The 14,959-nt window shown below is 41.2% G+C and overlaps 1 protein-coding gene across 20 annotated transcripts in view; it reads right to left on the bottom strand.

The window, feature by feature from the left end:
- Positions 1-8,224: 8,224 nt before the first annotated feature.
- The window catches only part of epb41a (erythrocyte membrane protein band 4.1a), a 96,889-nt gene continuing 90,154 nt past the window's right edge, over positions 8,225-14,959 (bottom strand). For 17 of the 20 annotated variants that reach the window (XM_035992846.1, XM_035992836.1, XM_031278625.2 and 14 more), the window contains 4 exons: positions 14,109-14,225; positions 13,323-13,403; positions 12,897-13,016; positions 10,024-10,275 (listed from right to left, as the gene is read on the bottom strand). In XM_035992846.1, coding sequence (XP_035848739.1) covers positions 12,918-13,016; positions 13,323-13,403; positions 14,109-14,225 — 297 coding nt within the window. In that variant the 3' untranslated portion in view covers positions 10,024-10,275; positions 12,897-12,917. Of the gene's footprint in view, positions 10,276-12,896; positions 13,017-13,322; positions 13,404-14,108; positions 14,226-14,959 lie in introns of all 20 variants that reach the window. The other 3 variants (XM_035992839.1, XM_031278630.2, XM_035992837.1) reach the window with 2 other exon arrangements.

Genomic DNA, 14,959 nt, shown 5'->3' with positions numbered 1-14,959 from the left:
GTTCCAACACCCATGGCTACATTTCTTTGGGTGAGGGGTGAAGAGATTTCTGGAGAGTTTTGTTACAGAGGCAGATTGATAACAAGCTACACGCTGAAAATGTCTGAAGAAGTTTCTGAAGAAAATCTGGATGGTGCCACAAGGCAGGCCTGCTTCTTTCAGGGAATGAGTGTAAAGATTTACAAAGAATATGTTTAGGGCATTTCCTCTCTAACTGGGACGTTTTGGGACTGATTGGTGGGATTGCTGCGGAGGAAGTACACACAGAGATCCACTGGTAAGAGCTAATGAAGTTTAACCATCTATCCATCTAATTTAATTAGCTCATGTTACTATATTGTGTCAGCAGTTAACTTAATATTGTATGTGACGTTTTCTTTTGCGGGGTGCAAATGTTCCACCAAAACAAGTTCCTTCCAGAGACTATTTAGCAGAGCCACCGTCACTGCGTCTGGAGCTTAGCGCCTCCCAAGACCATTGTGATTGGCTTAAAGAAATACAAACAACACAGAGTTTTTTGCTCCTATCCCAGAATGCATCTGTGGTGTAGCCGACCTTCCTCCACAGCGCTGGTAGGTAAGGTAATGCGGAACTAGGCAGGCTCCAACCAGTTCTGTCTGTGAAGCAGCTCTATGCTTGTAAGAGTAAAAAAGGTGATTTTGCAAAACTTTTCACTTACATTTAATCAATCACATATATTGAGATAATACTGTTTCAATGAAAACTAAAGCATGTTCACAGAGCCTTAAAACTGTGCCAAACTGTTGGCAGTCTTACAGGCTGGAACACATTATGGCACGTTCTGTATCCTGTCATGCCTTGCGGTATCTATTTTCAGCACTATCCCACAGTGGCGTTCTTATCACCCAGGGAGCTACTCTGTCCTTCAGTCTGATTACGGAGGAGGGTGAGAAGGGGATGTTATATGTAAAATGGACTGTACGGATGGTTTTCTGCATGAACTCATCTCAGAGTGCAGCTCACAGCTAGAGCTCATTGTTGCTTCGATGATGTCACTGTGTCCCGTGACCAAGCCTGACTGTGACAGCAGAGACTGGCAGGAGCTTTGGTTAATGATGCACAGGAGACCAGGGCTCATAAAGATGGTGGTCCTCATTGATTCCAGACCAGTGCTGTGATATGTCATGGCCAAGAGCAGATTACCCCCTGACCACCTGATTAGTTTTGGTAACGTAAACGTATGGTAAACCCATAGACTGTTAATATTAATGGACAGACCATGTGTTAGACAAAATAGAAATCAATATGAGGCAACTGTTAAACTAATAAAATGTAGCATTGTAAGCTTTACTGGTTCTGCTGACTGGTGGAAGTTGTCAAATGAGGACAGTAGGGGTGAGTGCATGAGGGAGCAGCCAGTATGCTCAATCACAGAGACAAACAGCACAGCTCCATGGAGTACGTCAATCCTAATCACAGCAGGACAGCCGCAGCCAGCGGGAAGGGGAGCCAGAGAACAAGAGAGAAAGCCAGAGAGGACACAGTGTTAGAAGGAGGACCACACTATCGTGATCGGATTGTTTCATAACCGCCACCAGTTGAGTACAGCCTGTGTGCAGGAACATATTTTCAGTAATGGGTGCTGCAGGGCAGTATGCACGTCCACAACAGCATACATGCATGCACAGGATTAAGGCTGTCCCTGAATCCGGATTTCAGAGTTGACTCTAAGTCGGCACTGCAAACGACACAAACATTGCTCTATAGTGCTACTCTGGGTATCTTTAAGGTTAACCCTCAACATTTCTGTTAATATGGAGTTTTAATATGGAGTTTTACACAGTGCAAACAATTCTGCAATCCTCATTGAGGAATGTCCCATTCCAATGCATCGATTTGGGGGATCAACTTTGGTATATTACTCTTCTTTAAGGTAACGTTTTAATGCCTTTTGTTTATCATCTGTGATCATCACATTTCCACACAGAGAAATAAAAAGTGTGCATTCTGGTCATTGTTCAGTTATAAAGTTCTGCACCAGACAGCGCTGTCAGCCAAACACTGTAGAGGAGGTTGTACCAGTGTCTGTCGTTTAAATGTCGATAGTAATAGTTAGTAGGCTAGTAATATCTACAGTCCGCCATGCTATTATCCTGCGTGGCTCTAATAAAGGCTTAAAATGCCCCAAAAAAGAATCTTAAAAAGTGTTCGGTTCTGTCCCTGATAGGAGTGAGCTCAGAGTCCAGAGTTCTTGGGCTAAGGCTAATTCCAAACATGTGCAGGCGTGTCTGCTGGTGGACAATATTCAATGATTATTTTACTATCACTGAGTCCAGACCGAATTAAATAACACTAGAGACCTGTAGTACGAAGCAAAATTTAGGGTTACCGAGGTAACTTCAAGGTTCAACCAAGGGTTTTGTGTATCACGACGGTGGGTCACTTGTTTCCAGGTTACATCGCCATGGTGGCCACCTAACCTGCTCGGGATCAGAGATCAACCGGTATGAAAGCACCGCCTACTGAACCAATCAATACTCGATGATAAAAGATCCGGTGATGCTCGGTGGTGCTCGCGGTTAGTGAGAGGTGCACTCAGAAAAGCTAGAACATTTAGAGACTGACAAAACCTGTTGGCATTCCCTGATGGGTATCTTTATGAAAGATATAGATTTTCAGCGGAGGGAATTACGTATCTTTGTCAGCTTCTTGAGTCGTATGTTGCTATTGCGACACATCGAAGTCGTGCACTTACAGTTCCACAGACTGTATGCATAGCATTGAGTTATTTTGCTAAGGGTTTTTCATGTATGCTGTGGCTGATGCGGAGAACCTGAGCATGAACACAGTCTGCCGTGCAATTCGCAAGGTGGTCCTTGCTCTAACTGCACTACTTGATACATTTGTTGTGTTCCTAGGGCACTTGCCCACGCAGTCCATTAAAGAGGGCTTTTATGAAATAGCAGGTAAATTATAACTTAAATTGACTATTTCATCTATAAATAATCTAGGCCCCATGACGTTTACTGTTGCATGTGAAATCCATCATACTCATGATAGGGTTCCCGAGAGTGAATGGTGCCATAGATTTCACCCATATTCCCATTACAGTATCGCTGGGTGAGAAAGAAGGCGATTTCATTAATCACAACTCATTCCACAGCATCAACGTTCAGGTAAAGAATAAAGAAGGATACACATGATTGGTCATACTGGTTCAGGAGTCCTTTAAATGCATATTGATGTTTCCCTCGTGTTAATGCTGTCACCTTGTGGACTTATTGTTAACCCGAGATTTTGCAGATGACTTGTGACAATCAATGCTTGGGTCAGTCCATGACTCCCGGATCTTTAGGGAGTCTGCACTGTGCCACAGATTTGAGCAAGGTATGGCAACTGTAAGTCAAATTTTGTAATACTGATTATGGTAATATTACTACTCATCTTCAGGGCTTAAAGCACCAGTGTGTAACATTTGTAGTTGTTCATTATCAAAACCTGTATTGCCCTTCACTCGCGTTTTCGACTCACAGCTGCTGCTAATGGGTATCGTCGCTTCCCGGCCCCGGCAAGTTTGAAGAAGGAAACATGGAGGACCACACGTATTCAAAATCCAAATTTCAGGAACAGGAGTCTTCTTCTTCGCCCAGAAAAAGAAAAAGGATATTGAAAAGAGCAAGAGACCAGCGTCATCAGAAAAAAAGAGTGAACATTGGAGCTGCTTTGGACGCACACACCAAATCCCAACTAGTTAATTATCCTCCGGATTGCTGCAGTCTCCTTTTCTTTCTCTCTCCTTTCCGTCGGGTGGCGCGCGTGCCCACTCGTGGTGTGAAGCGTGCGTCCGCGCCACTCTCCGACATGAATATCATGCATGAATTCCAACAACCACGGCTGATAGACGGCCTTTTGTACACCTTCGCTTTTTGAAGCGTGAAGGCTACCGTAGCTGCAATACTGCGTGGCGAGAGAGAGCTGATTGCCATATATGATCTCAACGCTAGATGGGAGTAATTCTTACACAATGTAGCTTTAAGGTGAGACACTACAGTCAAAACCATAATTTTTCAATTTTGAGTTGTTGGGCTCTTTTGCTTCCATAGCATTCGTTAATATCATTCATAGCCTGATTTAGGTAACATTTTATAACTTAAACTAAAACTAAGCTAAACTAAACTAAACTAAAAATAATTTTTTTTTATGGCTGTTGAAACTATATTCGGATTTATGTAGTGAAAAAAAAGAGACCTTTGACTCTAATATGTCTTTATCCAATGTTCAGATTTCTGTTCTGGAAATGTATGCAAATTAACACTCCATTAGTTTAACAGATGTATTAATAAGTGAGGAATTGCAACCTCAGTACATAATTTATAATTTCATTTAATGAGGATTTCTATTTCATACAAGGATAATCATGATTATTTTGGGAGTCTTTGACTAAAGATGTTACATTTTTATACTTCTGTGTTTCTTAAAGGTCCAATATGTAATATATTTACTGTAATAAATCCAAAAATGACCCCAATATGTCATCAGATATTAAGGAAACATGCTAAGTTGAAATACTATCTTTTCTGACATCATTGCTAATGCCAGTATTTTCTCCTTTTGAAATTTCCGTTCCGTGACGGAATTTCTGTTTGTGTTTTGGTCTGTGTGTTGTTATCAACTGCCCAGTTTGACAGCCAGGCCGGGTTGCCAGATATACCTGTAAAAACGTAAACCCAGCGCACTACAGCTTTAACGTTAGTACAGCCATGAAAGCAGCACTCAAACGAACGGGATCAACGGAGATAAATTCTACATGACATTAAAAAACGGCATGTTTCTAACAGTTGCGTGACCAGAGACGTAACAAACCCCGGGTAAATATTGGAGATGTATTTGAAAGATAGATACAGTTTAGAGCCCAAAAGGACACCGAGTTGGCTAATTCACTCCTGAACAGGTAAGCATTAGCTTCGGGCTAATTTATCACAGCTACAAGGGACGGGCATTTTATGTAATTTAAACATTGTTTATTGTGTACTCACATTAAATTATATAGCTAGAGTACCCAAGTTGGTTACTCACAAAAACAATTGAGACACAGCCAGTAAAGTGATCCCGACTGGTCCTGGCTAACGACGCCATGCTAACCCTGCTAACTGCTAACGTTATCGGAGGGCCAGGCAAGCAATCCACAGCTGTTTACAAAGTGTACATGCTTTATGTAAAGCACTTTGTCTTGCCTTTGTGTGTGAAATGTGTTTAATGTGTAAACTTGCCTTGCATTTGCACGTTATTTTAAGCCAAGAGAGGGAGGCTGTGAATCGGGAAGAGAAGACTGTGAGTTCGCAGTGTGTTTAGCAATTGTTGCCGCAATAATAAGCCAATGAAGTGTGTTCAGTCGGGTGGAATAGGACGGCAAGGTAGTGGTATTTTTAGTAGTTCCTATCCTGGCGTGTGGAGAGGACGACGAGTTGTCGGGTTTTTAGCGGTTCCTATAGTAATTCTAAGCCGAAAAAGTGTGCCTGTCAGTTGGGTACAGAGCTCCGTGTGAGCACAGGGTTTTATCTAACGTTAGCTACTCCGCTGTCTAACATTGTTGGATGCTGCGGTCTCAGCCTGGCAACCAACATGAACTTCGAGTCTGGGCAGGAGGGGGCGGGTGAGACGACTCTCTCCAGTATTTTGAATTTGTATTGCAGTAACTATTTTAAACACTAGCTGTCAGTATTATATATTGGACCTTTAAATCTTGTCTTATTTTCATTTATGCTTTATGTAAAGCACTTTGACTTGCCTTTGTGTGTGAAATGTGTTTAATGTGTAAACTTGCCTTGCATTTGTTGACCAACCTCCTCCCAAAGAGAACAACGTCCCGCTCCCCTTACCTTTTCTCTAGAGTCATGGTCCATGCCAAACTAAATCTTCAGTGGACATGCTACTATGGATCATCCTCCCTATTGGATAAACCCTTTCCATTTTGGACATTTAATGAGCTTTTCCGCTGGTGCCAATCTCAGGTAACCCGTCGAGCCAGATGGTTTGTTACACAGAATCATCTGAGCAGCCGTCATTGGAAACTTTTTGGGAAAGGGCAGTTCTTTTTCATAATATTCGTTTCGATGTGTCACTATGGGAGCAAGCCTTACTGCGACCCTCAGAAGCACTTATCTCATTACGCCAATCCTGATTGGCAAATTCCACGTAGGGTAACTACTTTGGCAATAAACTCCTTTCTGATTCTGATTGTAGAACAAATCCATACAAACCACGCACGTAGCTACCAGGAGCACCATTTAGCTAGAGTCCTTCTCTCTAGAGGATGAACCCAATTCATTTTGGAAATCCTGTGGTGTTTCTTCTCATGACACCCTTACACAAAACTTGCACACAACATACTTCATAATAGCATAAGATGACTGCTCAGCCATGCCCCTCAGGAGAACCACCTGTTGTGTAGTGTTTCCCGAGGTCAAACTGAAACTTTTTAGCCCCATACTCATAACTTGAATAGTAAAACCATCTGTATGTTTGTTCCATTCAACACTAATATATTCTGGGGTGTAGTGAATATGCAGAATATACAGTAGGCTTTACACTTTTTATGTTGGTAGATGTAGAAAATTAAAACCTTAGGGCAGATATTTAGATTTTTAAATGGGATGAAAAATGATTTTATTAATATTTTTCTTTTTTCTTTCCTCTCTTGTCTAGGATTTGTGATTTTTAGATGTTCTGAAATGTTAGTGTAAAAGTTACTTCAACTTTAGCAAATTATAAAAAAAATTTAGAAAACCATCTACATATTCAACCCTTCTGTCCAGCATGAAATAAATGTAAACCGTGAAATAAAATTCAAGAATGAGAAAACTAGCTAGACACACAACTTGATCAAATACAATGTCTCCATTGGCTCTTTTATTATGTCTTCCTGTGATGGTAAAGTGAGGGTTCACAATTAAAAAAAGAACTTAGAAATGTTGGCTTGCTTGTTTCCAGCAAGTCAAGGGAGTGTCATGGGGCAAAGTGAAAGATCTACTACATGTTGAGCTGTACAGAATATTGTGTTCTAAAAAAGCATCATGTTTAAAAATTGACAAAATATAAACTACATATGCCATACTAAATATGTCTGATTTAAATGGGCAGTGTGTACTCAAGAGGAGGTCACCTAGACTTATATATTGTTTTGTTATCACCAATGTAATGTTGCAGTGTGTTTGCATTAACTCAATGTGCAGACCGTCCTCACCCAGAAAACGGCTGCATAGGTCGATTGTGAGCAAGCAGCTCATAACGACCCATAGTTACGTTTCTTGTTAGGAGGCGACCTCTCATGGCTGTAGTAATTACGGTGAAAGCAAAAGAGGAAGTAATGTGAGGAAGTACAAGAGCACCAAATTGCGCATCAGGAGAAAGGTCAGGGTGGTGGATGTTTCAATCTAACACACTTTCCCCCAGGAGACCAGGGTTCATGTCTGTTTGAAACCAAAAGTCAACTGTCACTTTTTAAAATTAACGGAGTTTACTCCGTGGCGCAATGATGTCCGTGAAGCCACATTACGTCCTCATTTTAATAGTTTTACGTGAGTAAACACGTATTTTTGTTGCCTAAACTTAGCTAGTTCTGTTTCACAATGTTAACTAGGTGTTTACACACCTACACGTTAAATAGAACCACAACCTCTCAGGAAGAACTCAGGTCGTTTGAATGTCTCCAAATCAAGTGCTCTTAAAGGTAGTATGGTGACCCACAAGGGTCTGTTCTGGGTCTTCTTATATTCACTATTTATAATGAATAGAATGACTCTCTGCTACTCCACATTGTTATGAACATTGTTTTGCAGATAATAATGTCTTAAATGTCACATGCGTGTCTCTTAACTGGTTTTGAATACTATGCTTGGGATTTCTTTTCTCAATTTAAAGTAGGGCTGTCAATCGATTAAAACATGTAATCTAATTAATTACATACTCTGTGATTAATTAATCGAAATTAATCGCATACTTTTTAAGAAAGTAAAAAAAGAAAAGAAAAAAAAAGGGTACTAAACAACAGTTGGTGACATTATAGAACGGCTTGTTTATTGCTAAGGCCATATGGTCAAAATTAAATGATTTAATAATAATGTATAACAATAACAATAACTTATTTCACTAGTAAATTGCTGTTGAACGACAAAAACAACCACCAGATGGGAAAAGGACATTTACAATAACTTCAAATGCACCAGGAGGCTGTAGTTTACCAGTTTCATATTCAGTTTCACCGTCTGTGTTGTTTATACAATGTTTATACAATGGGGCTATTTTCTTAAACACATGTTGTAGCTCGAAGGAAAAATCTAGAAAAGCAAAATGAATGCCTGTTTTTGCATTGACAATTATAATTCATGTATTAGTTTTTCATTCCTATCATACATCATCACCTGCTTGTAGATTGATCAAATAAACAGCAGCAACAGTTTCAACTAATGACATCCACTCTGACAGCAAGGGTCCATGAGTATAGACTTTTAGTTCTGAGCTAATTCCTGAGTTTAGTTTCTGTGACTAGCAAAATATGCAAAATCACATTATCAAATCATAATGGAAGATGTACAGTATATCAAGACAGGCCGGTTATAATGAATAATTCAAGTTTATTACAACTTGGATCATATTTTCACCCATTTCTCAGTTTGTGTATAACTACTAGAAACTACTAGTAATTTACTCAATCAGATTGCACCATTAGAATGTATATCTCATCTATTACATAATTTGTGAATTGTTTGCTAGGAAACATAAGTCCTATCCAATCAAAAACTGTGCAAACAGAAAGTTACTGCAGCATCATCATAAATAAACGGTTGGCTTCTTTCCAGTCTGTCTGACTGCTCATGTTTCAGACTTTATGTCATAGTGATGTTGTATTCCCACACCTCATTAATTTATGGGTGTGTAAAATGCTACAATAACTTCGAAATGATGGGCAAAACTACAAAAATATGACCCAAGTTAAACTGGAATCATCCTTTAAGCTTTGTGCAGACCTCAAATTCACTCGATGGCTGAATGTTAACAACTGGCCTAATTAATGAGTGCCAATAACTACATTACCCAGATAACCTTGTTGATGTGTTGATGTGACAGTTGAAATAACTGGAGTATTGCCTTAATCAGGTTATAATCAAATTACAAGCGTGAAAGTAAAGGCTTGATGATGCATATCAAAACGTATGCAGTTTAATGAGGAACTATTATCCTGTGCTCGTCACTTCACTTTTCTCTAATCAACCTCATGTCATGTTTGAGTTTACTTTCATTTGAATTCCCTCTCTGTAGATGAGTACACACTGCCCATTTGGTAGAAAAGTAGAAATGTGAAACATGTGCAGAAATACTGTAGATGCTGATGTCATGCTCAGACTAAGACTGCATCTGGAATGCTCTCAGTACAAAATCCTGAAGTTACATACGACTGTGCTGAGTAGATCTAAAACATAAAGACACAAACAGAAGACAGAGGTGGGAATAAATAAAGTCAGAGTCATTTCAGTACACTGCTGTCTCCTGTTCTGGTGACACGAGCACTACAAGAACTACAAGAACAACAAGAACAACTAAAACAATCAAAAGATGGGAAGATCACCCAACAAATCATTGAGTCAGAACTCTAGATACGGTGAAAGGAGTAATTGCCCCTGTGGTTTGATAAAATCATTCTTTTTTTATACATAAATTGAAAAAATATTTTTTTCACAATTGAGAGGGAAAATAAAATATTTACTGTACAAGAAATGACACCAAACTTGCACTAAAATTTGAGAGGGACCCTCGAGTCCTGATGAGTATAATCCCAAGAAAAATCACCCACAATCCCTTTGTCGATGCTGTTTGGAACACATTGTTAAAAAACACTTGACCTTCAAGTTATTGATAACCAATTCTGATGGTAAGAAAAGCTGTAGAAAAATAAAGTACCAGTAATCTCAAGATTAAAAGACCAAATGCCCTTGGAAATTTTCCTAAACTCCCCAGACAAATTGGAGAGGAATAAACCCACAAATGCTGTACTTTATTTTCTTGTTTCTCTTTAAAAAAGTTTTTTTCATCAGTCCAGCAGTTGATCTTTAATGGAACCAGAGGGGATTGTGGGGAATACTGGGACGGTTCTCCTTCAGGCCAAATCCACACTCGTGGAGGTTAAGGTTCAGAGTCCAACATCGAAGCTTGTTCCCTCTGATGGTCTGCTGGTTCATGTCCAAGGCAGGGCAGTGGCTGTGATGGCTGGGGGGTGGAGACACAAGTGAGGGGGGAGAGTAGGGGCAGATAAGAGACCTGAGGCGTGGTTGAAGAATTGGTAGATTGACAGAAAGAGAGATGAACAGATGGCCAGAGAAAGAAAATAAAGATATTTTAGTGGATTTTAACAGCCAACCATCAACATATAATCACATATTCAATTGTATTCATAGTGTCAAGTTATCTCAGGACACTTGAAGCCCAGTTCAGACCAAAGATTCTCGACGAGACGAAACCCGTTTTAGGAAAAGTTTCAGCGGTCTGAACCCGCCCGTCTCAGCTCGACTCAAACAGCTGATGGTGTTGCTGAGACTCAGCTGATCCGGTCTCCAGAGGCTGGTTTTAAAACATAAGAGATGTCACCTGTTTTAACAGCCAATAGAGAAGTTAGATGGACGGAGGCTCATCGAGCCGCGAGCACGGTATGTGGTGGAGCGAGCTAGAGAGTGACTGAAGAGAAGGAGCGGCGTTAGAACAACGCAGAGAATCGGAAAAATTAAACTTTTTCTCTGTTTCATCTCTAATAGAAATGCAGCATTAGCAAGTATCTCACATCGCTATCCTCATTCATATTTTAAGTCGCTACAAATGGTATCCGGCTACAAAAAAGCCTGAAAAGTCGGAAGTTAACGCGGAAGTACAGAGAGGGGTTGCTCTGGAGATGATACGCTGCCTGGTCTCGTCTCATTGGTGTGAACTGGCAGCTTTCAGAACGCTGCAGACCGGAGACTGGTCAGGAATCTTTGGTCTGAACTAGACTTTACAGATAGAGTAGGTCTAGACCACACAGTATAATTTACAGTATAATTTACAGAGACCCAACAATTCCCCCAAAAGCTATTATTTGGTTGTACGTATGTGAGCATGTGTTCTTGGAACAGGAATTGTGCAATGACTGATGATGTTACACAAATTGAGAAAGGCCTGTAGGCCTCTATCAGGGCCAGACTGGGATAATTTAGCCCAGGCCACACATTCACATTACTTTACTTAAAACACTAACCATGTCCCTTTCTCATATACATATGTGTAGTTTGGCAGCATTCAGCTGCACGGTGCTCCAGGGTTTTTGTCCTTTCAGTGCGCTCCCTCTCAGCTCCACCTGTTTCTCTCTTGTAAGGCTCTGGCTCGTAGATGTGTTGTATGTGTACATGCGTATGACCAATCACATGATGACATCCAGGGATCATACAATATAGCTGTCCCGTGTTGTTTTTACTTTGATTTACCCATTTCATTTAGCATTTCTAACACTGACTGCCTGTGTGAACCGCAGGATTATACAGACTGCTATCACCATTACTTTCCTACTTTTACTTTGGCAAGTTTGCTCATTACCATGCCTTCCTGGTCTGTCAAACATAACTGAGGGCTTCAACCCCCACCTAGACTGGGAGGTGTGTTTACATAACAGCCTGTCAGCCGGCTAAATGGCCCCACTTTCCCAGCATGGACCCATTTAAACCACATAAACAGGCTGACAATAAAGCCACATGGCCATCATTATGGAACATACGTCATGCTTGATGTTGGCACAGTTACCATACCGATTTACTAAGAAAACGGGGGTGCCCAAATGTGCTGCAGCTGTAATAAGTTTGCAGCTGCACGGAACACGAATATGCAAAATAATCTCCTGTGAATATCTTGTTGTTCAATAAAAAGTTTGAATATAGGCGCAAGCTCATCCACCACGGCTGGTTAGGATATCGGTAGGACAGTTTGAGGTCCTTCTGGGGACGCTGCTGAAGAGAGAGAGAAAGTGACGGGAGACGCGGTATGAGCGGACGCGGTATGAGCGGACGAGAGAGAGCGATCGGAGCAGAGGAGAGTTAACGTTTAGCAGAGAAGATATCAAGTGAATGTTCAGTAGCTAGAGTCTACAGTTGGAGCTCCTCCAGAAACAACTGATCCTTTTTACCGAAATCAGTTCCTTTAATTTCCAACATGGCGTCAGTTTCCTCGTGACACAGTCCGTTATAGTACATGGCCTTTGCCTTGCAAAACCTCTCTTCATTGCATCACCAGTCATCATGTATCAAGTTTATAATAATAAAGATAAATCATGAGTTTGAATGCATGGATTCAGCATCCCACTGACTGTAGGAAGGCTATGTAAGCTCAACATGATGTTACAGAAATGTCAATGATCCACGATCAGCAAGTGATGTGTTGTTGTGTCAAGAGTTTGAGTCAGACCAGAGGCAGGATGGTGAAGGTGGGTTCAGTGTGGACACTGTCACGGCACACTATCTTCCTATTGGCTGTTCTGCATGGCTGTCAGGGCGGGGTAGGTGTGGCTTACCTGGTCAAAAAGCCACTAGAGTTTTGAGGAAGGGAGACGTGTTTGAGTGCCGCCAGAAAGTCGATGGAATCCCCTTTTTCCTCCATTATTTGTGTTACAGTTATTGTCCGCGTCTTAAATGTCTACACATGAACTGTCCATGGAGCACCGACTAACCAGTGTCGGAGCACAGAGAGCGAGTAGATTGAGTTGACGGATCGGAGCGGTGCTGGGCAACAAGGCGAAAGGTAGGCCTTTTTCACCTTACCTTTAGCCTGGCAGCCCAACGCTTATCTGTGGAGATTCATATATGACAAGTAATGATAGGATTGAGTATTCCCAGGGTTGGGGTTTATGCCGTGACAACGCTCACCTTCCAAAGGATCAGTGTGTCTTACTCTGGGCTGATCTCTGTCTCCTGGTGCACGACCACTTTGGTAACAGACATGTCTGGGTGCTGCTCCTTCGCCTCTTTAATGGCCTGAGCCAAAGCCTGAGCAGCGGAGGAAGGACAACAATGCAGTCTAGTTAACATGATTAATGAGTTTAATTAAAATGACTTCATGCAGAACAGATTTACTTGATATATGAACACAATTGCTCTATGAGGTTAATTAAGCCAACAAATAATTCCCGCTTCACATATCAGGGACATATGCATTTCAGCCAGAACATCTATAAAGCACCTGCTTCCTGCAGAGCTTTGAGGGAAAAAAAAACATTCTTACATCATTTAGTGACAGTGAAGTTTAGTGAAGCATGAAACAATACTCATCTACTCATCATTTACATTCCTCACCTTGTCGTGATCAATTTCAGTGTCTCCAGTGATGACGATTCTCTTCTCAATGCGAGTCTCAGAGATCCCTCCTTTCACCGTCTACAACAGACACATGATGACACAAGATAAATATCTAGAAGCTAGGAAAAACATGCACACATTCAAATCCATCTTTATTATCCCTCTGAATTTTGGATGACAACAGATCCACACTGGCAGAAAAGTCTGACACGACTTGTTGATCAGCGGTAAGACCAGAGTGCTGTCTCTCTCTGAAATAAGGTGGATCCAGGCACAGGTTTGGAGGACGATGCAAAAGAACATGGATGTAAGACACGCACAAAATATACCGGTAGAGCAATGACATATGGCTAATCTATCTATTGTTCATTTGAACAGTGTAACTGCAGGTTTTTAGGATAACTCATGTTGCACCGTGTAGTTTTGTGTCTTTCATGGAGGTTTCTGAAAAGCTGAGGCATGCTTCTGGGTGTGTCTTTTATTACCCAAACCAACAAAATATCAGACTAAACAAAGGAACCTCAAGGGTTAGGGTTGGGGTTAGGGGGCTAATATGGACAAAAACACAGAACTACGTTTCAAATGTTCACATAGACATCCACAGGAAAACATGTTGGAAGCGAGTGGAACAGAGGCTAGCCAGCTCTCCAGCAGGGACTTACACAGGGTGTAGTGAAGGGTCAATAAGTGATGAAACAGGGATAAGTATTGTACAACATGGTGGTGAGTGACTGTGCAGATGTGTACTGAGTGAGTGCGGGGCTGTTGGTGAGCTTTGCACACCTTGGTGATCTGGGTGGTGGTGGTGGTGCTGACGGTCTCCGAGGTGATGGTCTGGGCACTCAGCAGCACTGCTGAGTCCCTCTCTGCCAGGCTGTCCACTGGCTGTGGGAGAGACACCTTTTGAAGGGTTACACAAGAACCTCAAATCAATCAATTGAACATACTCAATGATCTCCTATCTGTTATGTGTATGTGTGATTTATGTCATTAAAACATTCTAATCCTACTTGCCTGGGTATTGAACTGTTTTGTTATCAACCAAAATGAAGCTGGCATTGCCGTTTTAAATTGGTGTTCTTCTTTACTCTGACATTTTCTGATTTAAATAAAAAGTTTCTCATTACGGGCTGGATTTAGTTCTTGTACAGCTGCTTGTGTTTAACTACTTACATATTTGAGATTTATTTGTATATATATTTGTAGAAATTGTAGAAAAACATCTTTATGTTTAATTAGGTACCAAAAAATAGTGTTTTGGTTCTGAAACTCACGTAAAGTATCAGTATTACCAACTGGGCAAACAGGGCACCTGTCCTGCGGACCCTCGGGACGCCCAAAGGCTCCAGGTCCAACGTCCAATGGTAAATGGCTGCATTTATACATCACTCTTATCCAAAGTGCTTTACAATAAGTCTCTCATTCAGCCATCCACACTCACACAGTGATGGCAGTGAGCTGCTATGCAAGGGTTCAGTGTTTGGCCCAGGGACACTTTGACGTGTAGACACTTTGATGTGTGTACACTTTAACATAAGGACAGGAGGAGCCACAGCCGCCCAATGTGTGGCATCTTGGGCCTTTAGTGGGCTCATCTTTGGACATAATATATGACCGTTTGTACCAACCTAAAG

This window comes from Sander lucioperca, chromosome 16, assembly GCF_008315115.2.
Source record: "Sander lucioperca isolate FBNREF2018 chromosome 16, SLUC_FBN_1.2, whole genome shotgun sequence".
Taxonomy (NCBI): domain Eukaryota; kingdom Metazoa; phylum Chordata; class Actinopteri; order Perciformes; family Percidae; genus Sander; species Sander lucioperca.
This window is presented reverse-complemented; position numbering and strand designations above follow the sequence as displayed.